The sequence below is a fragment of the Dermacentor andersoni genome, chromosome 2 (genome assembly GCF_023375885.2).
Source record: "Dermacentor andersoni chromosome 2, qqDerAnde1_hic_scaffold, whole genome shotgun sequence".
Classification (NCBI taxonomy): Eukaryota; Metazoa; Arthropoda; class Arachnida; order Ixodida; family Ixodidae; genus Dermacentor; species Dermacentor andersoni.
The window spans coordinates 13302724-13328452 of NC_092815.1; the positions used below are offsets into that span (position 1 = coordinate 13302724).

General features: G+C 43.3%; 3 protein-coding genes and 1 non-coding gene across 5 annotated transcripts in view; 1 reads left to right on the top strand and 3 right to left on the bottom strand.

Annotated features, from left to right (window-relative positions):
- Positions 1–1992: 1992 nt before the first annotated feature.
- Positions 1993–6190, bottom strand: chic (profilin chickadee). Its single transcript, XM_050190108.2, has 4 exons — positions 5912–6190; positions 4893–5067; positions 4033–4130; positions 1993–3620 (listed from the first exon to the last, which is right to left on the bottom strand). Exons 1-3 carry the CDS (start codon positions 6032–6034, stop codon positions 4033–4035), a joined length of 396 nt encoding a protein of 131 aa, XP_050046065.1. The 5' UTR covers positions 6035–6190; the 3' UTR covers positions 1993–3620.
- A 628-nt stretch (positions 6191–6818) lies between these two features.
- LOC126542974 (ATP-dependent DNA helicase Q1-like) lies at positions 6819–9271 on the top strand. The gene has a single exon (XM_050190107.3). It carries the CDS (start codon positions 7108–7110, stop codon positions 9034–9036), a length of 1929 nt encoding a protein of 642 aa, XP_050046064.1. The 5' UTR covers positions 6819–7107; the 3' UTR covers positions 9037–9271.
- A 751-nt stretch (positions 9272–10022) lies between these two features.
- Positions 10023–25729, bottom strand: part of TfIIFbeta (transcription factor TFIIFbeta) — a 33733-nt gene continuing 18026 nt past the window's right edge. Inside the window, exons 7-10 of one of the 2 annotated variants that reach the window (XR_008615011.2) lie at positions 24319–24462; positions 18061–18187; positions 13807–14008; positions 10023–11079 (exon numbers count right to left, since the gene is read on the bottom strand). Coding sequence is in view for 1 of the 2 variants with exons in the window: in XM_050190106.3 (XP_050046063.1) it covers positions 18068–18187; positions 24319–24462 (264 nt within the window). In the remaining variant the exon portion in view is untranslated. Of the gene's footprint in view, positions 11080–13806; positions 14009–17865; positions 18188–24318; positions 24463–25729 lie in introns of those variants that run through there. The other variant, XM_050190106.3, reaches the window with a different exon arrangement.
- TRNAS-GGA (transfer RNA serine (anticodon GGA)) lies at positions 23415–23489 on the bottom strand. Its single transcript has one exon. It is a non-coding gene; the product is annotated as a tRNA-Ser (tRNA).

A 25729-nucleotide genomic window follows, 5' to 3' on the forward strand; every position in this document is an offset into this window, starting at 1 on the left:
CTGAGGTTCCCCAGGTCTATGATCGCTCTTCGACCCGTCAGGAACTCCCGGACGTTGTTGTACGTCCGCCGTCCGTACTTGTCATGTTGTAGACTGTTTAGCACTGCTTCGTGGGAGGCGCTGTCGAATGCCCCCTTCACGTCGAGTGTCAGGATGGCACTCTTGTGGCAGGTGCTGAGGCCGCCCAGAACATTTTACTCCTGCTAAACGGAGTCAACGACAGAAGAGAAATTAAATTATACGCTGGAATGATGAGCGGAAGCGCAGCTAGCTGTGGGAAACGACGAACGCGCGAACATAGACACGAGCGCGTTCGAGCCATATAGTTTTAGTTCGAGCGGTTGCTCCGAGTGGCGCAAACGAGCCAGCTGTGTAAGACGACAGTGCTCGAACCATTGCTTATGGTGATGGTTAATGACGATAGTTTCCTCTTGCCAATGAATGGCTCATACCACCTTAATCAATGAGCGGCAACGGAGCCAGCTATGGAAGGAGACAACGACAAACGCGTGAGCAGTGGCACGAGCGCGTTCGAGCGGTTGCGCCGAGGGGCCTGCGAGGGGAATGCCCTAGCCATATACGGCTTCGCTGTAAAAATGTATGACCTAAACTTTCTTTACGTTCCGACAGATCTATTCCATCATGTTTATCGAGCAATCTCCCGGCTTCCCCTTGCTTATCTAACGTCTTGCACAGACGTCAGTCACACGGTGCATTTCAAATCGCTATCGAACTTTTCGACAGCGGTTGGCTCACTTTCGCAAAACATCCAATCACGATCGAGAAAATCGGTCCCGACAGGGCTCGATAAAATGCGCCTTGTGGCACCCGCACCCCGTGGCGGCTTCCCAACGCTTCTTAGGTCTTGTCTGCATTTAGTCCTCAAGTACAGGCCTCGGACCCCTGGAAGCGCGAGTTCTTGCCAGCGCCCTTCAGACAGAGGATAGGTGGTAAGGAGGCGCATGTGCTGACCCTGCAAGCATCCTACCAGGCTAGTCCATCTTTACGTGACGTGGAATTCGATCAGATTAGCCAGGCGAAGGATGTTCTCGTTCGCGCGTCGGTTGAATTCGTAGCTGTCCAACGTTCTGGGCACAGCAGTGGAGTCTCTCGGCTGTGGTCCGGGAGTTCTTCTATGGTAGTAGATCGTGTATCTGGCCTTCTACTGCCACGCAAGGCGAAAGAAAATAAAAAGGCCTAATTGTGGAAACTCTGCCCCCATTGCACTTCCCAGCGAGCCTGCGCGACACATGCAGGCTGCATACCGGTATGCAGCCTGCATTCGCCGGACCTGTTTTAACGCCAAAGTCCTGGACAGTTGCTATCGTCCTTGTATTTGGTCAAGAGGGCTTTCCTTAGCTTAACACAGGGATGGCGAACAGGCACAACATGTTTATCCAGGGCGACCTATCACGCTTTCCGGGATCAACTTGGTAGTCGCGTCTCCGAGAGAAGCCCAACAACGAATTTTTTATTTTATTTTTTTCTGATCTCGCGGCACGCCGATGCCGCCAGCCAGCATCTTAAGGTCGTTCAACTACGGCCCTCTCTCTCTAGGGCATCGCTGATTGAAGATTATAAAAACAGAGGCAAATGCGCTTACACCGCAAAATCATATCTCCCAAGAGAGAGTGCTCCTCAAATGCTAGTCGCGTCCACCTACACAAACCCGTGTGCGACAAGGGACTGCTGTAAACTCAATCGTAACACACGTGGGCGTTGCAGATAGCTCTGAACTGTCAGCCAGCTGTTAAATTCTACGCTGTCAAATTGTCCTTTCCAAGCGCGCTGACGGCGTCTCTTCCACGCTGCACGCGAGGTCAAGGTCGCCGGTAGACAGCCAATCCAGCTTAGGCAAAAGCTGGAATCAGATACGGTTGCTTTTAGAAAAAATGTTACACGAGGTTAGCCGACGTATGGTTCAGGAATACGCTGCGATATGCGCCTCGCAACAATGTGCCGAGGGCGCCAATAATCACCACGACCAGCCTGTTCAAGGTCACTATCATTCCTTTATTCCCGCATATAAAAACAAAATGGTTAAGTCGTCGGAAAATTTCCGAACCCTTCTCATGCCATCGTCACGAGCGCATTCATTCGCCTCAAGGCTTAAGATGTCGCGTTTTTTTTTATCTTTCTTCTGGCCAGCACTTGCATCATCAATCAACGGAGTGGGGGCGAAGAAAGATAAGCAAAATTTGTTCGGCACAGTTACTCCTGATGCGTAATCCGGCCAGAGAAAAAAAAAAATGTGCCACACATAACCTGCAGTCATTACACAAGACAACGGGCGTGGCCCTCAACTTGAGCAGCTTTCCCAATAACGGACATTTGCCCTGTTGAATCACTCCATCCAGCACCATGGATTCCTCCGAACAGACCCACTACCACTCAAGCAGTGGGAAGCTTCCAGACTACAAATCGCCAAACATGCCGCACCAACGAGGCAAGAGCTTGCATTAATTTGAGCTCCCTGCCACGGAGTAAAAAAAAAATTGCCCGCAAATGCTGCTGAATGCTGGCAACAGCACACTGGAAGGCAAGCTGGCCTCGCAAGACATTTGGGGAGGGGGACTTGGCCAGCAACATTTGCCAAAAGTTGGTGCCTGTTTTATATGAACAGGCTGTCAATCACTCTGCACCATGCATGAAACTGTCCGTTCACATTCATACATCCCCATTAAAAATGTATGAAACCCCACCACACAGTTTCCTTGACTAGGCTCTCAGTATACTCGGCACTGAATTTTCTTTTTTTTTTTCAAGAGGGGAAAAGCAAGAATGCCACAGCATTCATGCTCCATGGAAGTGTTCTAAAATGGCACTAGGTCTGAAAGCAAGTGTGGCTTACCAGCCGGCACAATATGGAAAGAAAATGCTTTTTCCGGCAAGCTTCCAACCTAACACAGCACCGATTCGAGCGCTGAAGAGAACACGTTAGCAAAAAGCATGAAAAAGAAAATAAACCAAACAAGGACGAAGAGAAACAGCACAAAATAATTTAATAGCACCTGTCCACCTCTCAACATGTGTGCATAAAAAAAAGTTGGGTATAAGTTCACCAACACTGGAATTTATTCCAACCGGCGTATTTGGCGCAACACCATGTTCACTGGCTTTGACAGCTTTGCCATTAACGCACAAATTGTTTCCCCGACCCACCTAAAAAACATTGAAGAGGAGGAGAAGGTGAGAAGAAAAGTACATTGTAACGCATAAAAAAAAGATTACAATTCACAATTAAAAATGTGCCAACGAATACAGGCAAGAAGTGATGGAGTCTTCTCTCCTTCGCAGTTGCACACCCCCTCCCCTTTCACAGAAACAATATAGCGGGACTCCGCAGAACTCACGGACGTGTCATGTTAACAGTGCTCGTGAGAAAGTGGAAGGAAGGAAGCGAATTCGAAGGAATGGGTGGTGCAAACTGAAGTTGCAAGAGCGCCGATGCATGGGGCTGCGGTCTTCGGCGGACGTCATCATGTTGGCTTTGTGGCATCTTCATGGTTTGACCATCAGGGAAGGGACAGGAAAGGAAGGTGGCAGCGACAGCAGGATCAGGGGGAGGAGGCGGCCCGAGCAATTTCGTGGCAGACAGCACTTTCCTTTGCTTTGTAAAACTGCAGAGAAAAAGTGAACAAACATTGCACAACAGCCGTGGAGACAACCAAAACTCCCAAGAACAGCACGAGAAGCTACACGGCATTGTAGGTGTCACAAAGACAACGGGCAAAAATCAGGCTAAACTTGTACAAGGCATGAAGGTAACATTAAACCCAAGGACTGCAGCCTTGGGAAGTGTCCATCTGGATACACCGAAGCTGCCAAATGATAACTGAGCATTGAAATGGAATATAAAGCGAAAAATATTTCTGACACGAAAACAATGAAACTGGAACTGCTAAAAAATCAAAAGGTGCATTCAGCAGATGTATTGTTGCAAGTTTAATGAAAGCTACCACAATATAGGCACATGCAAAGAAAGTGGCAAGAACAAAACAGGCATAAACGACTAATAAAAGCTAAACATACCTAATAGTTATTTTGCTTCAGATAGTCTCCTAGTTTCTCGACCACAGTGTTGAGCACACCAGGAGGGAAGCCATCAATGGTGGCAGCTACCAGCAGACCTGCGATTAAGAAGCAAAGTAATGCACTGAGATGTGTTCCAAGACACACACAGGCATTTACACCAGCGATTGACAAGAGGTCGCGCGACCAGGTTAGTTAGACCAGGTCGCTTTGGTCGAAACACGTGCTGTTTGTGTCGGTCGCTCACTGCTCGGTTTCTCGGTGGTAGACCTGAACAATTCAGGTGCGCAGGAACAGGACGTGTTTATACGCTGACGCTTACTTTAAGTTTCAATAGCATTGCGAGCAGACTTGAAACGGCATCGATCATGAGACTGTTGCGACGTGCCGGTCGCCTTGCGTCGCTTTGTGGTTGCGCGACCTCCTGAAGTCGCAGGCGTGAATGAGCGAAGTCTTCTTGCTCAGCAGTAGAAGCTATTGCCACTGAGCCAACCCTGCTAACATAATTGCGAAGTGCACCGGTAGAATGCAATTTCAACTGCTCTAATGAACGTTTCCAAACGAGAAGACGGCATACTTACCGACAGGAACACGATCAGGAACTGCGTCCCCGCAAACTATGGCCGAATTAAACCGCTGTCCAAGTTCGACATGCGGTAGCATGTCGAACTCTTAGTCACTTGCCAACCGCCGATTTTAATAGCTTGCTCGAAATGGCCATGTTCACTGTTACACAAACGGCGCTCAATAAGAATTTGTCGGCTCCCAATGTAGTATATTTTGCTGCCATACTGCACCATGCGCGAGTACGACTGGCATATCCGGTGTTTATGACAGAGCAAACGACTTTGGGAACTCACAGGTGTTCGTGGCGACGGCGATGAATGCTGAGCTGCCTTTTCGGCCCCGGACCAAGTTGTTCTCGGCGCATAGGCAGACATACTTCTGGCCACCAAGGTGGATGCCGGTCTCGTTGAAAGCACTAGGGTTGGTCCGCATCGTGTCGGCGATGGTTTTCAGCTCCTGCTGCGTGATCTGCGTCGATACCAGCAAGCAGATGAAGCCTCTCCCCCCGTTCACAAACTGGTTCGACCGGCGCACAAAAACGAAAAATCGCCCCGCCCCTCCTCAGCTCGATGACATTACCCCTCCCCTCCGATCAGGTTGAAAATAGAAAAGCAAAGTCGACCGACACCGCGTCACGATCACCAAGGCTCGCACCGCGATGACCCGAGCTCAGTCACACCTAGGCCTACCTCCTGATGCTCGCCACCGGCAGAATGCCGCTTTTTAGATATATTCAATGGAAAGCGATATGAAACTTGTAAAAAGCAACTTCAAGTGGACTCTGCTAGTATGAACAATTATGCTGCCGCACACCGCGAATACAGGACGAGCGAGCGCAGGTGAACATATCATCAAACTAATGCCCCGGTCACAAGTAAAAATCCCGAGCACATGCGGCGGCCAGGATAGTCAACATGAAATTCGAGAAATGAACGGTTACGTAGGATACATTTTACAGCCAAATGTCACTTTTATAGTCACAGGAATCTAATCAGTAACACGAAAGACCTGCGACGAGAGCGCGCGCTAAATTTACTGACGTTCACGGAAAGATTTGACAAACAAGGTAACGCCTTTGGGCGTGTACGAGTACTAATGCCAATCTCGAGCGATAACGACGGCCAAGGGTCGATAAGGTGTAACAGAAAGACCACAAACGAAAGCGCAGACGAAAGACGGCAAAATGCACCACAGCCGAAGCAGTCGACGGCGAGCAATGAATGCCCCGTTTTCAAACCCGGCCACAAAGGTGATTGAACATGTCGGCGTGTTAGGCCTAGTCGAGGCACCGGCATTGGAGCCGCTTGCTCACCGAACAGTTGGAGTCCTTTTCATATTTCGCCCAAATGGCTCCATCGTTGAGGCCAGCAATTGCGGCCACTGTGCAGTTGACCTGTGCACAAATCTGGTTGTCGACGTACGTCTGCCAAGACATTTCTGAAGCGTTGTTTTCGTTGCACTACAGAGGTATCCGACACGAAGCCGCAGCGCTGGCACCAGATGCGCTCAAAATCCAACAAAGCCGGCACTGCGAGAGCGACCTATGCGCGCACGACGTATCACTCCGCCCGGCTCCGGTGCACGTGACGTCGGAATCCGCCGGCACCTCGCTTATATACTGGACTGGCAACCAGCTGTCACTGCTTGCTCGCTCGCAACGCCGCAGTGGGCGAGAACGAGGAGGAAATTATCAGCGGGATTTTTACAAACATCTTTCGCCATTTTAGGCGACTGGCAAACAGTGACTCTTGCTGTAAATAGTAAAGATATTCAAAATGCGCATGACGTGCGCTTGTAGCACACACGGCACCGCCCCATGAAAGTACTTGTATCTAGAAAAATTGCGTAGGGATAACAGATGCATTTCCCCCAAAATTTGAATTCTACGAGCTAGAGAGTAAACATAAATTTATAGAATGCCTTTGTTAAATTTGTTCTTTTTTTTATTGCGATTAGTCATCAGTGGTGGTGATTGGTGGGCTTGCGGACAATCCATTCGAAAATGCGCGCAGAGCTTATAAGCGTTGAACGTTTTCAAATAACTGTTCATTTATTTAAGTGCTGCTACAATTGGGCGGCAACCACTGCAAAATTGGACGTTAAAATGATTCGTATTAAATAAGTTAACTCAAAACGGTAACTATTTTTCTCGGCGCAAGGTTTGCTACGTCACTTTTGTCATTACTTTCGCACAGCAATCGTAGTGCTGTGATTCATCCGTGACGTAAGGCGGAAATGGAAATCGGTGGCGGCCCCTGCCAGATTACCGCTGAAATCGGTTCAAATTAGCGAATGTTGGTTCTGCCGATGCCGTGTTATCCCGTCGCCGCCGTCACTTCGTCACCCACGCAGCTCGAACAGCGGAAGCAAACACTAAGCAAGTTTTGACAGTATGTTCCTTTAAGTGCGACAGTTTTGTGCGACCTGTTCCGTAGCGCCGTTCCCTGGCGAGTCCGAACAGCATGACTTCTTGATTCGTGCCCGTATGTAACTCGCCCCGTTACTGAAATGGCCTTGTTGTCTTGGGAAGAAGAACTTCGAAAAGTAGAAAAAGAATTAATATCCACTGAGAAGGAGATAGTTCGTCTTAGCGCGATACGGGAATGCCTCACGAGGAAAAAGCATGAACTTACTGTTAAGTTGAAACAAAAGTCGCTGGACGAGATTGCACGCACAGATTGGAGCAGGTCCGATTTCCCATGGTCAAATAGAGTTAATGAGGTGCTAGAAAATGTGTTCCACGTAAAACGCTTCCGTTCCATGCAGCTTCCAGCCATAAACGTCACCCTTTCAAATAAAGACTGCATTCTCATCATGCCAACCGGAGGCGGAAAAAGCCTTTGCTACCAACTGCCAGCGCTGATTTCAAAAGGTGTCACTATCGTCGTGTCACCCCTACTTTCACTCATGGAAGACCAGGTCATGGCGCTGGAGGCCATGTCATACCCAGTTGCCATGTTGGCTGCCAACGTTTCTGTAAAAGATACAAACCGGATACTGAAGGCTATGGCTGATGGAGAGGACAGCTTAAAGCTGCTGTACGTGACACCAGAAAAGATGGCCAAAAGTAAGCGTTTTATGTCCATGCTGGGAAAGGCATACCAAAGGAAGCATTTTGCCAGGCTTGCTATAGATGAAGTGCACTGTTGCTCCCAGTGGGGCAATGACTTCAGGCCAGACTACAAGTACTTGGCCATAATGAAACGCGAATTTCCTGAAGTACCAATTTTAGGAGTCACGGCCACTGCTTCTGCAGCCATCGTTGCCGACATTCAGAAGATGCTTGACATTGAGAGCTCTGTGGTACTGCGTGCGCCACTGGACAGGCCTAATCTTGTTTATGAAGTACTGCCAAAGCCTTCGGGGACTGACGAAGCTGTGAAAAATGTTGCCAAGCTCATTCTCGGTCGTTTTAAAGATCAATGCGGCATTGTTTACTGCTTTTCCATTAAGGAGACTGATGAATTGGCAGAGGAGCTGAAAGGCTATGGTATTGCCGCGGACTCTTACCATGCCAGCATGGAACCCCAAAGACGCAGCAATGTTCATACCCTCTGGATGCATGGGAAACTTTTGGTCATTGTTGCTACCATTGCTTTTGGTATGGGAATTGATAAGCCAAATGTGCGCTTTGTCATTCACCACACTCTGTCAAAATCTGTTGAGAACTACTACCAAGAAAGTGGCCGCGCAGGAAGGGATGATCAACCAGCCACGTGTTTGATACTTTTCCGGTTTGCCGACATATTTCGCCAGACAACATCCGTCTTCACGGAGAAGTGTGGCCGAGAAAATGTCTACACAATGGTGCGGTACTGTGTGGATGTGCGTGAGTGTCGTCGTGCCATGTTCTTGCGACACTTTGGAGAAAGACATCAAGACATACGTTGCCATGACGGCATCTGTGACAACTGTCGACTCAAAGAGACAGTGAAAGACATTGATGTCACAGTGCACATCAAGAACATCTACAAAGTGCTTTCAGCAGCAAGTGAGGCAAAAGAGCAATTGACAGCGACAAAGTTGATTGACGCCTGGATGGGCAAAGATGCCAAAAAATGGAAGGAACGAGGGATCACAAAAACGGACCTGCCACGGGAGCGGTGTGAGACGATAGTTGCATGGGCACTGCTGGAAGGCTACCTCGCTGAAAAGTTCCACATCACTCCTTATGCCTACATCAGTTATATTCGTATAGGTGAGAGGAAGCAAGAAATTGACAAAGGCAAAAAAGTTTGTTGCCCTTTCTTGATGACAAGTGTAGCTGCTCCAGAAGTCGCATTGCCAGAATCGGTGAAGCGCCACAAGCAAAGCAAAAGTGACCATGCTCAAAGTAAACGACCCAGAAGTGAGGCACAAGGCTCTTCAAAGACAAAGAGCCAAAAGTCATTCAGTAATCATTTACCAACATCCCAAGACGTGGTTGTGATTGAATAATGCACTTTGGTTTGTTATTGCTCCTTTGACATACCTGAGTTCAATAAGTCAGATTCTTGTGTTCTAAACATTACATGTGAACCATAATAAGGCTGTTCAAAGAACTGAGAGCCATTGAGTGACCATTTAATTATCTCACAATATGTTACAATTCTTATTCGCATTCTGATTTATTGTTGCTACATGGACATACTTGTGTTCAATAAATATGATTAGGCTTGTGCTTTAGATTTCACTCAAGGAAGCCAGACCTTGTAGCGCATCAGTAAATGCATTAAAATTTTATGGTTTAGTGATTAGCAAAGTTGGACTGTAGCATGCAGTTGACCTTAAGTTGAACATTTCAGTCCTCCGACTGTAAAGCAGGACTGAGATTCAGCATTTGATTCTGTTGTAATCAGTTGGCATGTTGATCTACATAATAATACTAAAAAATTTCAAGCTAGGGTTGGCACATTTGGAACTCCCTCTTCTGAATTTGTTTTCATCTGGCTGCTTCTATACCTAAAGCAACTGAGGACCGGCTTAGTTGGGGGATTTACTGTTAATGAAATGCTAAGCTGTTAGCGATTGTATCTTTAAACCAATGCATAAGGTGGTGTAAATAACAATGTAATGGAAGATGCAAATGCTTGACTGTCCTAAAATTGGCCTTAGAGACAATACTTTAGTATTGGTCACACCCTTGATGCATTATAGCTGTGATGGCTGCAGCACCAGTAGAAAGCAAATAAACATGAATATATTGCACTTAGTGTTACACTGACGAACATAAGGAAGAAGACGCGGGCGTACATGGTGCAATACGTACGCACCACCTACGTCTGTGTCTTGCTCCTTATGTGCGTCACTGTGACACTAAGCTCAATATAATCATGAACATCCACCAACTAGCCCCATTCACTGTTTTACTAAAAGCTAATATAGTTAGTCGCACTGCTTTTACATAAGGAGGGTAAATGGGCCCCACAACACCTTTTCTTTAAAACGGAAGACACTAGTAAGTACGATGTGTTTCAGTGAATATACTACTGCTGCAAATATTTTTGAAAAGGGCCCAATAATAATGGGGATATAAAGATGTCTTGCCTATTGGTGTTTCCTTACTTTTTTCCACGGTGCACCTATAGTTACACTTCAAGCTTGCATCTCACAGAGAGCAAAAAAGAAGTGGCAACAGAATCAGTAGGATGCATTAGCAGCCGCCACTTCCCCATTTGCTGTAGAACATCCTGCAGCATATAGGCTCCCTCCGCATGCACCGAAATAGTATTTGGCATGCATGTTTGTGGTAGTGTCATCTACAGATGACGGACATTTTCTTATTGTGTAGAAAAACTTGTAGCACCACTTTTTGATAAACTAGAATATAAATGTTTTTGAATTAGTATTGAATAATGTCTGATTTTCAAGCACAGACACACATTTACAGAAGGAATATTTATTTTGGTATAATTATATAGCACTCCTGTACTGACTAGTGCAACATAGCTATTAGAGACAGAGGATCGGTTTAAGCATAAGATCACTAGTTGTGATAAAAAAATATGAATAGCTTTTCAACAACCTTAAAGCGCGATTGCAAACAAAAGTTTTCTAGAAAGAATTGTGCTTGTGTATGTAGCTTTCTATAAATTCTAAACAAATGGTTGCTAAAAAAAGATGTGATGTTGTGAAAAAAGGTGCTGAAGGATTTGTGAGCCTTAGAGTAATGTGAAAGGGCTGATTGCTAGGAAAACGTTGCAGGTTCATTCATTCAAGTAACTTTATTGAGTGCCCTGCAATTTGGTAGGGTGGGCCTGGACCCCACCTAGGTTTCGGCCAAGGGTTGTTGGCCCTTGGCGGCTTCCTCGGCTTGCTGGACGGCTCAGAGTTGGTGCTGCAAGTCTGAAGTGAGCAACGCAAACTCCCAGCACGCACAGAGGCTGTCGCTGTTTGAGGCTGCATCACTGTTGTCCTGTATCACAGCCATACATTCCCATAGGATATGCTCCAGGGTGGCTCTAGCATCACAATGTCTGCACTTGTCCGTTGTGTATAAATCTGGGTGTAGTGTAAAAAATAAAACTGCTGCATGACAAGATTGCCATAGATGGCACACTACAAGTAAAGTCGGAAGTTGTCATGTGGTGCAAAAGCAAAGCTTAATCAAAGCCTGACAGAACTCCAACCAAAATTTATTTTAAGAATCCTGTTTCAGAGCTGAATCAGCTCCTTCAAGAGTAAGATGCTGGGGGCTGCCAGCTCGGTATGAAACGCACTGTTTTTAAAATAAAATTTGCATAGAGTTCTGTCAGTCTTTAATTAAGTTATTATTCCTAACCAGGCAGGTCTGTGCGAAATGTTTATGTTTGAAAACAAAGCTTGAATTATTGGTCTTGTTTTAACATTGCTCCGAAAATTCATTGTTCATTCACTCCTAATAATCTGCAACGGTCAGTTGTTCTGAAATATGTAGTTAGTCTTCAGTCTTCGAAAATAATAGTTCCTTTTCAAGTATGAATAGTTACTGACTAATATTCGATTCATATTTGAAACTTTGGATACTCGCCCACCCCTACTTTTTAGTGCAAACGATACCAATTATATTCTTTTGCATATACAGCTTTTTCACTATTCGGATTGCTTGCAGCAGTCAATATATTGTGTATGCTCCATTTGTAATTCCAATATAATTCAAACAAGGAATCTTGGCCAACTTTTCTCGCTGCAAACCAGCCCAAGTCTATGAAATATCGATTCAAAGAGATACAGATGCAAGAGACTGGCAGCAGAGTATGAAGCATTGTGTGATGATGCCCTTGCTGCTAGAGTCCAGTGTAAGTTGAGGAAAGGCAGTTCATCCTTCAATTGCAATTTTCTAGACAGCTTTAAAACAATGACTAAGCCAATTTAGTACATTCAATTAAAATACTTTCAGTACTTACCATTAAATGAGTCATTTTATCAACATTCTAGCAAACTAATGTCATAAAATCAATAATGTGAAAGAAATATGATATTTATACAATGGTTACCCGGCATGCTGCATTGCCACATGCAATCATCTCGGCTTACTGACATGAACACTTATGCCACAGTACCAATTTTCTCTTGGCCTTGGTAGCTACTTACTCAAAGCTGCACACCAGATGAGTGACACCCTACCACACGGTGCTAAATGACGTGTCACTTTATGTACACCAACTAGGGACAAATAGTTATACAAAATTTAGTGTGTCTGTGGAATAATTTAAATTTTACTATGCATGCAAGGTATGACTGTCCATTATGTGTGATATAAGGTAGATAGCTCTTGGAAACTGCTGAAACCTCTTGAAACATGTTGAAAATTTGTTTATCAATACAGTCTATCGAGCGGGTTCGTTCATTATACTCAAATAGTGAATAGAGCACTGAACAGATTCTAAAAAAGAAAAAGGAACACAAGCTCCTGTATAAATTTGTATGTGTAATGGTACCACAAGCTTCTTCTTGCATTATTCAAACAGCACCGAATTAAAAAATTTGAGGTTCAAAGCTTCCTAATATTACTTGTATTAAGGGGGCTTATTCGGGTCATAGAGCAGCCGTGACAAACGCAGCATGAGCAGGTAGGGCGTAGCCGGAGACAGACCTGGGTACGAGCCACACGATGGCAACAGGGCTTTTCAGTGTGCCTGTCTTCTTCCTAACAATCATCCCCGGTGTGAAAGAGTAGCCGTCCTGGTGACCTAGGGAGAGGTCAGTGGATCGCAATATGGCTTGAGCCAGTTAATGCGGACAGTCTCTCGCACGTGACGATGGAGATTGGAAAATGACGATACAGGTTTGACCAGGTAATTAACTGGTGATGTTTGAGCAAGCATGTGGTAGGGTCTATAGTACTCTGGAAGGAGCTTGGACGAATGGCCAGGAGCAGCAACAGGTGGGACCCAAAGCCACATAAGGCATTTGATGGTGAAAGGGTGAGGAGGTGGTTTGAGGTCATGCCACCGTTTTTGACAACACTGTTGAGCAGATGTCAAATAACGGGCCAGTTGTCGGCATTTCTCGGTGTGCTGAGTGAAGAACTGGGTACAAGCCACACAATGGCAACTGGGCTTTTCAGCGTGCCGATCTTCCTCAAACTTGCTTTTGACTGAACATTGCAGTATACTACAATAACTAGAGCTTGCGCAATGCTCTAAGGTCCATGCAAAGCGTGGCTGCTCGATGGCTGCTTCAAGTGCCTGCCGCTCAGCCCACACAGCCACAAATACTTTAATTCTCTATTCTAAATGAAAGCCTGCTGTGTAATATTGTAAAATTGCTTCTTTAGTGCGAGAAGCAAGCCATTTTAATTACACATAATTACAGACCCCTCTATGTGCATCAGGCTGCATGTACATTTCATGTTGCCAACTCCTCCCAGCGCAACGAAAGCTATGTGCCTTGTCGGAAAACCAGAAATGAGAACTCGACATTGCTCAACTAGCGTTGAGTAGTGGAGGATCAGCAGACAATAATGGACATAATCACGGGCAGTAAAAAAAAACTAGTCGCAGCAAAGCGCGGTGCTGGTGTGATGCTGTACAGTCACTCTTCATTATTTCTAAAGATTGATCTGTTTTGCACAAATTCCTGTGATCATTAACCTATTTGCTCATACCCCTGCAAACCAATTGAGCATGCAATCATGCAACTCTGCTTGCAAACTGTTCAACGAGACCGTCTTATGATTTACCACCTTTAGTTTTTAATACATTGAAAATTATTGCATCCGAAGATATTTTTATAGACAATTCATACCTCATTCAATTCCCCCGTTGTGGTCACTCAGTGGCTATGTTGTTCATTTTCAAAGGAGATTTGTTCCTCAGCTACAAAAGTCACGTGCTGATGGGGACACAATGCAAGAACATTTGTGTACCATGCTTCCAGTATGTGGTACAAGAATGCCAGGTGTTCCAAACTATCAAAGTGACCACGAGCCTCTTGTAGCCCTGTGTTTCTATGGGACATCAATAAAAAATACAAAATCAGTTCAGACTGACAAAACACCCTTGGAAGACTCCATCAGCATTTATATGGCAGAGCACAATTTTTTTTTTTATTAAACAAGAAAATGAAGGCAAGACTCTCCTTTTACAATATTTGTGCCAAAGCAGCAGCAGCACTGGTATCTTATAATGATGTCGCAAATTTAGATGTTTTTCTTGCGTGCTTGGGCTATTTTTGTCTAGAAACATATCAAAACAAATTAGGTTGCACCCTTGCATCCTTCAGAATGCAAAATAATCCATGTTCACCGATAAACTACTAACTGCTCATGAATAGATGTAAAGATATACAACATCATCAGGACCCATCGTATCGGAACATGAAGGTTGCTTAGCAACTAAATTTTGTCAATTCTCTGGCTTGCCAAGGCTCCCCTCCCAACAAAGGCTGTCCTCACAATATTAAAAATTGTAATTTAAGAGTTCAGCTGAAGATTCTTTAATGCCCCTTTAAACCCTACAAAAAGTGTATTTAACCGAAACAAAACTGTATATATATAAAAAAAGAAACTCCAGAACAAAACTATTTTCATTTCTGGTTGACCACCTTTATCGAAATTTTTCATCAATTTATTGACTGCACTTGTGGTTCAACCATGCTACCTCACTTGTATATGCACATCGGCTTGCTGTCATTTTAGCAGAGGCAAATTTGAATGTGGCTTGTGAAGGGGCAAGCATGTTAGTAATACCCGTGAGCATTTGATAGTGGTGATTGTCAAACAGTTCACTGGTGTGGAAGACATATAATAATTGAAATAAAGAAATACTAAGTGAGCGGTCACTCTTGATTACGCTTGTAAGAAAACTGAAGTAGGTGCAATATAAATGACATCCGACGTATTGCTTGAGAGGTTCCATATGAGAAACCAAAAATGTCTTCTTGGTTCTACATTCTGCTTGTGAATCAAATCAGATCAAAACAGTCACACTCCAATCCTTGAGACCACAGAGGTGACAGCAGCCAACAGCACTAGAGTCCACTATTAGCGTCGATAATTTGGAGTGGTGCCCACTCGCGAGTGACGTCACGGCCAGGACGTCGCTCACTCCTGCTCGCTCGGCTGCCGCGAGTGTTCATTTCCTTCATGTATGCTTGGGGTATGAGTGGCTCGAGCCGTAGTTATCGAAGGATATGCTGCCTTCTTTCTGCTGCCATGCCTGAACCACAGTTCCTTCTTCTAAAGCGCGTGAGTCAAGAAAATTTGCAGCTTGGATATCGCAAGCTATGTAGCGTTTAAGGGATCTACTGGTTTTGCAATGCATATATGCGCCGTGGCTGTCCATAAATTTTGCGTAAGAAGAATATCTGTAAATTCAACATGCAAACTTGTGTATGATGCTTCACTGAACACTTAACACACCCTCAGTACTTATATACGAGAGACATTGCACTTCACATGGAAGAAAAATCTTAGTATTTGGTGTCAACATGTTATCTGTGTAAGAAAGACACTGCCCAGCAAAGCAGTCATCGTGATTCTTATTACTCTGGTGAGTTGTTCTAGTCAAATATGGCCACTTAATTGATGCATAAAGGATAGAGCTAGGCATGCATTTCATATGAAAAATTTGCTGCTACTTTCGCCGATCTCTGAAACAAGCCCCCATAAAACGAATTGCTCATGGCTGCTAACACGACGGCACGTCATATAGAGCATTTACATAGTTAATTCAATAATACAATAGTAGAAATTACCTGAAAGAAATGTGTCGTGGTTAACATCGAGAGCCAATCAATTGCAAGCAATGAAATGTTTCATGGTGGCCCTCAGTAGCCCCCTCATGCAACGGAAGCAACTGACTGCCATTACGGCTAATCAAGTACCTTCTGCCTCACCATATCCCGATCCGGCGTCGTTTAATTATACATACGGAGAACTATTCACTTCATCAGTACGTAAAAGAAAACCTGGCAAACCTTCATAAGGAAGACACCACAAGCCTTGCATATTTCACTTGGTTTTTGACTCTGCACCAGGAAATTATGATATCTTCAATATGTCCCATACTACTGAATGATGCTTCAGCTTTTTTCTAGCTGCAGCCACATGGTCCAAAAGGCATATTTCACTAAAAAATTTGAGCCGAGCAGCTGTGTCAGTTAACCAAACAGATTAGTCATGCGTATTCCTCAAGCAACAAACACCAGTGAATTGCTTGAGTTGAACATGCACCACGGAAATGAGTATATATATTGGTAAATTCCTTTTCGTATTCTGCAAGCAGCTCTAAGCTTCAGTTAGCTTTACTTCAAATTACTGCCACTTAAAATAAACACGTGAAGAACCGGCTTCTAAAAATTTTTAGAAGCAGTTAAAGAAGCAAATGGTGGTAAATGGTCGTCAAGAAGCAAATGGTAGAATCTAAACTGCAGTGTTAGTTAAGTCCTCGTATTGCTGCTGAGCATTTCTGTGAAGAATATAAAAATTCAATATTTTACCATGAACCAGTCGTCGTGAGCAAACCTGTTTAGCGGATTAATATCAAGGTAACTGTTGTAAACTGAAGTAATGTTTAACAGTCTCGGAAGAGAACAGCAGTTTACGATAGGTAGCGAGCCACTGGATGTGGTAAGGGAATACATCTACTTAGGGCAGGTAGTGACTGCGGATCCGGATCATGAGACTGAAATAATCAGAAGAATAAGAATGGGCTGGGGTGCGTTTCGCAGGCATTCTCAAATCATGAATAGCAGGTTGCCATTATCCCTCAAGAGAAAAGTGTATAACAGCTGTGTCTTACCAGTACTCACCTATAGGGCAGAAACCTGGAGGCTTACGAAAAGGGTGCTACTTAAATTGAGGACGACGTAACGAGCTATGGAAAGAAGAATGATGGGTGCGACATTAAGGGATAAGAAGAGAGCAGATGAGGTGAGGGAACAAACGCGAGTTAATGACATCTTAGTTGAAATCAAGAAAAAGAAATGGGCATGGGCAGGAAATGTAATGAGGAGAGAAGATAACCGATGGTCATTAAGGGTTACAGACTGGATTCCAAGAGAAGGGAAGCGTAGCAGGGGGCGGCAGAAAGTTAGGTGGACGGATGATATTAAGCAGTTTGCAGGGACAACATGGCCCCAATTAGCACATGACCGAGGTAGTTGGAGAAGTATGGGAGAGGCCTTTGCCCTGCACTGGGTGTAGCCAGGCTGATGATGATGATGAACTGTTGTAGAAGTCATATATAGCCAGCGTTTGTGACATACCTGTTGCACTGCGGCATGTATGGTATCGTAACTGGATACTTATGTGCTATGTTCTTGCGGTTGTCGATCCGCACATGAAAAACCCGCAATGGGCTAGCCTGTGCTCCTTCGGCTGGCACTGTAGCGTTTTCTTCGATTCTATTGTTGTCTAAGAAATAAGCTCTTTGAATAAATTTTTGCGATGAAGACGTCGTAAAGGTATTTTTGAGGTGATTGTCATAAGTACACATGGAGAGAGAACGAGGGCGAACAAATGAAAACACTGCAGAAGGCGCCCGGACACTGCCCGAACTGCAGCAGACGACAGGCGCGAGTCCGTGCCCTGACGTCATGCAAGCGGCGCTAGCAGCACCCTCTAGTTTGTTCTCGGGGCTAATAGCCCTCTGTGTAGCTTTGAAATGTTCAAGATCATAATTTGAGTATTTTTGTTTAAATTTTACTAACATTAAGTATTTGTACAAATTTAATATCAACTTAATTAAAATTCATCCTCCTGTATTCATTCACTCAATCACAATCGACGGAAAAACTAAATGACAACTTCAGTAGTACAAATATAAATGTGGAAGAAGGGCCAGTTCTTTATTTTTGTTTAGGTATATGCTTGTCAACACAAATTCTTGCTTCTGTGCTTTCTTGAACATGAGTAGAAAGGGGAGACCATATGATAGAATTTGCCGTGTCTTAGAACTTCTGTGAGATCAAAACGCAATGTCAAAGTAGGCAGTACACATATTATTGTGTATTCGATCACATAACTCTTCAAGGTGAAATGCACAACAAGCAATTCACCAAGCAATCACTGCTTGGCCTCCTGATCCTTGTAATGACGGTACTCTGGCTTGAGCTCCCACATATTCTTGTGAGGATTCTTGGCATTGTAATTGCAGATTTCCTTAAGGATCTCCTTCAGGTAGGGCTGGAAATGAGATTGCATGGCCTTAGTGGGACTCATATGCTAGAAAAAGTGTAATGCATAAGCCTAATGCATTTCGCAGAAATCATCACTCTGAAGAGCATTTCACAAATTATGTGCACACACACACTCATACCGTTAGTGTTGGCAATGGCTAACACTCCCAAGGTTAATTCTAGTAGACAAACATAAATACCCCAGAAACTGGATGGAAAAATGGCGCAGCGATAGCTCAACTGCTAAGAGCATAACACACATAATGTGATGATGTGGGTTCGTATTCGACCTGCGGCTAGTTATTTTTTCGTCCTCTTTCATTTCCATTTAGTTGCGATTTCTTTAATTCAATTAAAATCTGCAGATAATTTCCCCTATGCTGTCCTTGGTTGTTGGCTTCTTATGCTATGACTAATAAAATCGGCCCACTAAGTTTCCTTTCTTCTCACATTCATATATATATATATATATATATATATATATATATATATATTTGTACGGTTTAAAACAAACTCAGCATAGACGTTCCCTTGTGTGCATGCTATAATGAGTACCGCGCAATAACTTAATTCTCTGGAATTGAATGGATCCTTTGTAACTTTCTCTGGACATGCTAAGCCACACACACTAGGGTAAGCACATCCAACTGTTTTCGCAGCTATTATTCAGGTAGCACTTCTAGAAAACTGTCTATATGATTCCCATCATTTTGACCACATCAAAAGACTGTACAATCAAACCTCAATATAACAAACATGGTTGTAACAACTTATGGAGTATAATGAAATAACCTAATATGCCTTTTATTGATACCAGCAGGTAAAGATATATGCTTTAATGAATATTGGACATAATAAAGGTGTTTTCATGTCAGATATGACTGTTATAATGAGGTTCACTGTTTATAATTTTGCTTTCATAATTTTTAGGGGTTAGTGAATATCCGAATACAAAGCCAATGTTACACACCAACTATTCGTATTCGAAAATGAACTATTTTGGTATTTTCGAATATCGAAACTAACCAAATCTTCTGAACAACCGACTGTTACACTCGAGTTACTGTGCTTTGTCTGTTAAGCAAAGTATCAAAAATATCAAAATTGAAACAATGACATATGTTTTCGGAGCACCACAGAAACAAAATGGGTAATGCAAGCTTTGTGTGTGGTTTCGCAGTGGAAATCTACATGAAAATCTGATAGTACTGCTTGTACTCTGTAATTTAGGGTTTCTTGCATTCTAGCCACGTAGCAGTTTTATCTTTTATACTAGAACTAATGATGTTTTTCTAGGAATGGGCCATTTTACATGTGTCTATGGCACGGAATTTTTCCAGCAACTTTTCTTTTTCCCACATCTGCTTTTTTTCCAACTACCATATATTCATAATTTCTAAAAAGCTAGTCACACAGTAGCCGTTTATTCTTGGAAAGCTTGTTCACAACTGGCCTTTAAATATGCTGAGAGGCTAGTCGTGGGGTCCTTTTATTGAGAATTAGTGATCTTGTGTGTAAAAATTTGGAGGACGCTTAAGCTTCGCATTTAAAATTGGAACACGATTGCACCAAGAGATCCCTGAATGCTTCTCACACTTTCCGGCAACTGCAGCCTATGTAACCGTAATGTTTACCAGGAAACGCTAGCGGCGCAATCTGTGCACGAAGGCAAGCTTTCTGGTGGAAACTCGGCCTCTTGCATGGGCTGCAATGCAGCAAAGGTGAGTGCCACCTGATGATGTTGCAAGGAATCGGGCGTGCTGCTTTATGGCCTTTGAGATTTACTCGCGCAAACCTGGGAGGCCATGGCCGCTCTATGTCTGGAAAAGGGTTTTGTGGTCTTTTTCTTAGTTTTTGCGTAACAGAATTATGTTTTCTCATATATTCAAGCTACACTCCGACGCTATCATGTCTGTAGGTTGTGTGTAAGTTGTACTTTATGATTTTTCTACATATTTTACTTTGAGAAATTCAATTAGTTCAGTAATTTCCTTGCACCACATGGAGGGCCTGCGTGGTTGGGTATGCGTAGTTCGAAATTCTTTTTGCCGAAGCGACGTTCAACGCTGGACACCAGACGCCAACCGGATTTTCTGCAACACGGGACACTTAATGCTATGGTGTTAAAACTGATGCTAATTGTGTTTGATAGTTGGTTGTTTCTTTTTCACTAGTCTGTACAAGAGTGGTGCCCAATTATACCGAAATAAACATTCCTACAATAAATACACGCATCTGCATAGGACTATTTGATACTACAATGCGTGTTGGATTCGTGTTGGAAAAATTTGATATTTGATGATTTGAAATTTGATTATTTGCCCACTTTTAATAATTTTCTTTCCATTTTAACTCACAGGAGTGAATTAATTCTACCATAGTGAACCATTATTCTTTTTACTCCTGAACTGAGCCAAATCGACTGTTTTCACTGGACTGGCATAAAAACAGTTTCCACCTGCCTGGTGTTAACAGCGCAAAACGTAGAAGGGACACGAGACGAGAAGGTGACACCACAAGCACTGTGGTGTCGTCTTCTCGTCTCGTGTCCCATCTACGTTTTGCACTGTTAACACCAGGATGGAAAACCAACAAGCCCAAGCTATTATTCTAGTTTCCACTTGACAGCCTGGCTATAAATAGTGCAGGCAGAGGAAATGGCATGTGATGAGGAGAAATTAAGCTCAATGCAGCTATGGGTCACTATTGCTATAGATTGCTTTGTAGCCATTAGCTTAAAATTAAATGCAGCAATTGGTTTGTAGCAAACACTCTGCTGCCCTAAACTGCACAGCCATGATTATGCGCTCATCCTCTTAACCCCTTACTGAATAAATTTTTATTGTGAAAAAATTAGATGAGCCTTTGTTTAGACCAGATAAATCTAAACAAACTTCAATTTTTTCGAAGAAATGTATGGTTGCAACTTTATGAGCCAAGGTTGTCGGACATAATATATGGTACACCACGCAGTCGCAAACATATTTTATGACCATTCAGAAAGACATTTGAATTGCAGAAGACTTGCCAAATATATGTAAACTACTTAAAGAAGTTAAACACAACTTGAAAAACAGTGTATGGTTCTTTCAGTTCCAGGTAGTACAAGTTTCTTTAATTTTGAGAATGTGAAGCTTCATTGATAGCTTCGATATCTAGGTTGGATCATTTATAAAACTTGGTTCTAGGTCAATTTTTGCTCTGCATAGTCTTTAGGAGCTTGATGCAAGCCAACAGAAATCCTTCTCTTTTTTTTTCCTCGAAAGTTAGAGCATGGAAAAAGGTAGGCCTTATGCTATCTTTATCATAAACACTGTTGAAATTTTTATTTCCTGGCGTATTCAACACCAATGATAATGCTAAGAAGCCATATAGCCTGTAGAAATATCATATTTTGCCACTAAATTCATACTTTTATGAGACAACAAAACTCTGCTCCCCTTCACAACACATCCCATCACTGCACGAAGCTGTGAGGCAAGCATGAATGCTTGCCTCACAGCAGCACCAGAAGATTTTTTGATGAAAACATCATAGTAGGCAGGGTAATTAATGTTGAATTTCAATGGCGGAGTCGGAGCAAGTTTTTCTGCTCGTTTCGGAGCAAGTTTGTTCCAATGGCAGAGTGAGGGCGGGAGTAAGGTGTTCCAATGAGGGAGTCGGAGGGGATTCAGAGCGGGAGTCACTCCGTGAAGCAGAAAAAGCTGCTCCGCCAAAATCGGTGGAGTGGACCGGAACTCTGCGTGACGTATTTCCTTTACCACGTTTGTCCGCTGGGAGGCGCCACCGGTCACGACTCGCGAGGAAGCAAAAGCTGCTGCACGCTTGGCGAGATATCCATTCCGCACTTTTAAAAAAACAACAGGTGACCGGCGCTGAAGAGACAAGTGACCGGTGCGGCGGTGCTGGGAGCAAACAGCAGAAGAAAATGACAACACGCAAGGTATCCTGGGTAACTCGGTGATAGAACTTCCGCTTCCGCCTTGCTCCGGCGGCGCAGGTTGTGTTCCATTCGCGGATCTGGAGGCGTTGCTCTGCGCCAGAGTCGAGTGCTCGCTCGCGGAGTCCGTCGGCTGCTCCGACTACGCCATTGGAATTCAACATAACAGTTATAAAGCACTCTGGAATCCCATGGACTGATATGGAGAGTAGAAACTGTGTAAATAACTTGTTTATTTAGGTACTCTTTGCACATTGTGTGCAAAGAGTACCTAATAATAATCATAAAGATATAAAAATAATAAAAATAATAATCAAAAATATATTTTCAGCGCTACAGTTGCTATGTAGTAGTATTTCAATGCTAGAGAGGACATATATTCTGGGTAAATATGTAGAGTTTTCTTTCTTTTTAATTCTATCATGCTAGAAGTTCTATGCATATCATACGCCATGCGGCAAAGGGATTCATCCCAACTAGTCTGTCACTTACGTGCATTTGTTCTACGATTCATACTACAGTCTTCCTGTTGCTTGAAATTATGCCTGTTGTTTTCCATTACATTGTTCACTATACAATCATGAGCTTCCTTTCAGGCACTTCAATCTTTTCTAAGTTTCTACCCCACCGGCAGAATGTGCTGATAAGTGCGTGTTTTTCAAAGTTATCACTTCATTCATGATTTCCAAGCCATTCATGACACGGAACATCAGAAATAGGTGCAGCAACAAGTTGGAAAACTGCAGTGATGCTGTCTGCATAGCCAGGTATTTGAAACGGGCCATTACACGTCAAAACTTTTAAGAGGCTTTCGCCCACTCAAGGCTGCTCCTATCATTGTGATTTGCCATAGGCAATCAGTCAACTCAATGTGCCATTATTTCTTTCTCTCTCTTCACCGATATTTTACTTCCTCATTTTGAATCACACGAAGGCCCAAGCACCCTAAACCAAAGAAATAATACTGGCCATTGCCAGACCATCCTAAATAACTTACAATTGCTTACACCCATGCAGCCTGAAGAAACATGTCGGAAAAAGCGCTACTAGCAACTAGAAAAATTTTATCTAGTAATACACTTTTCCTAAATAAAATTTTTTCAGCTGGTAGTAGCGCTTTGTCCTACGTTCTTGCTAAGTATCCGTTTTGGTATCGCTTTTTCCAACATGAGCGTTTACCAACACACCCAACTGACTAAAGGGAAAATCAGACATCCACCTGTTCGTAGCAATTGCTGCAAAGGAAACCCATACGGGTTCCTCGAAAGAAAAGCCTCGTAGTTGAAGAAAAATTTGTCCTGGTCCGGGACTCGAACCCGGGACCACCGCCTTTCCGGGGCAGCCGCTCTACCATCTGAGCTAACCAGGCGGCTAGCAGATGGCAGGGCAAAGTCGAATTTGTTGACAACAATTTCCGCAGAACTACTACGTCATACACTTGCCATGCGGATTTCTGCAGAAATACTACATTATACAGTTGCCTTTGCTTCATGTTGTCTACAAATTCGACTTCGCCCTGCCATCTGCTAGCCGCCTGGTTAGCTCAGATGGTAGAGCGGCTGCCCCGGAAAGGCGGTGGTCTCAAGTTCGAGTCCCAGACCAGGACGAATTTTTCTTCAACTATGAGGCTTTTCTTTTGAGGAACCCGTATGGGTTTCCTTTGTAGCAATTGCTAAGAACAGGTGGATGTCTGATTTTCCCTTTATTCATTACTTCTCTCCACCTTGTGGATTTCCGCAGAACTACTACGTCAAACCCAACTGACTGCCATTTAAGAAACATGTACAGCATTCTAGTTCTCTTAATTATTATTATTATTATTATTATTATTATTATTATTATTATTATTATTATTATTATTATTATTATTATTATATATGAGCAACACCCGTACACTTAGCCTCATTGCTGCACAGCAGGAGAAAATTCTTCTGTGTCACGGCTGTTATGAAATTTTAACCAAGTCATGACAACATTGATGACGCCCAGATCCATAATTTCAAGGCACCTTTAGTGTCAAATTAAGTATCCTATAAGTGTTTCTCTCAAAGTTTTATTCTTTTATATGCAAGAAGCGTGTCTTACAGTTTTTCCACTAAACATGTGTCAGTACTCCTTTGATGCCTTTACAGTTTACAGAACACTTGCGTCAGCGTTATTGTGGACACTACACAGTGCTTTAGAGATACTGTCCTTACCACTGGCTGCCGTGTGATTTTCTCCAAGTCCTTGATATTGTAATACTGGTGTTTCTCAAAGGCTGAGAAAAGCATGTCCAGCACTTTATCTTTGTCCTCACGTGCCTTCTTTCCCTCTGCTTTCTTCTTCTGTTCAAATTCCAGCTGTATTGAGAAAGGAATTCATGCGATTTCTTTCACCAGATCACCACCAAGGCACAGCACATCACCTGCCAACTCTAAATTATGAAGTTTTACGTGCCAAAACCACTTTCTGATTATGAGGCACGCTGTAGTGGAGGACTCCGGAAATTTTGAATACCTGGGGTTCTTTAACGTGCACCTAAATCTAAGCACACAGGTGTTTTCACATTTCACCCCCATCGAAATGCGGCCGCCGTGGCTGGGATTCGATCCCGTGACCTCATGCTCAGCAGCCTAACACCATAGCCACTGAGCAACCACGGCGGGTACCTGCCAACTCTGTGGTCCTCTGACAAGTGAAGAAAATTTAACTGCTTTCTTGAAGAAGCACTAAATGCAATCTACAAACTAGGTGAACAGTTGTATGATTTAAATTAGTTAACCATAAGACAGATCAGGGCAAAGCATGGGATGGATAGATAGGTGCATTTTCTCACATTTTGTTTTCTGACTTGCGCAAAAGTTGACTAACAAGCAGAAACAAAATTGAAGCTAAAGGCTGAATTGTCATTTATAAGTTTCCCTTACACACTAACAGAGATGGTGATGACATTGCTCCAGTGATATGGAACATTTTTCACATTCAATAAACTCGCGGACAATCTTCTTCAAAAAAAAATGCTGATAGAAACCGCTAAGTTCAGTGTCTCAGGTACAATGTAGTTCACCGTTTCTGTTGTCAATGTTAAGTAGCTTCTTTAAGCCACTGCCAAAATTTGTGATGTCACAGGAAAGTGGCTCAAGAGTAAGAAGGCAGTGCCACATTCGATCTTACACATCCTTCTTGTTTTATCAAACACACTCTCTCAATAAATGCAAACAATTACTCTATCAGCATATATTATACGAAACATCAGCCAATATTGTATGGCACAATAGTCTTCTTTATTGTTTGAAAATTGAAGGGCAATGACCACTTTACACCTCTGATAATGTACACTTGCCTACAAATATTCTTGAAATGTTGTGAAGGAACTCGATTACTTCAAGGCCAAAGCATGCTGCCTTTATGAGATGTGATTTCTTATTCAAACATGGGAGCTCAACAGTGCATCTCTAGGCACTGAGTCTGCTAAGAACTGTAGCTTATATTGCATTTGAAAAACTCTTGTGGGCAGTCTGCCAGATTTACATGCCGTTCAAGTATGTACAGAATGTACATTCCTAAATGGTTAAATTCATAAATAGTCAACTTTCTTCAACTGAAATCAACTGCTTTCAATGGCAA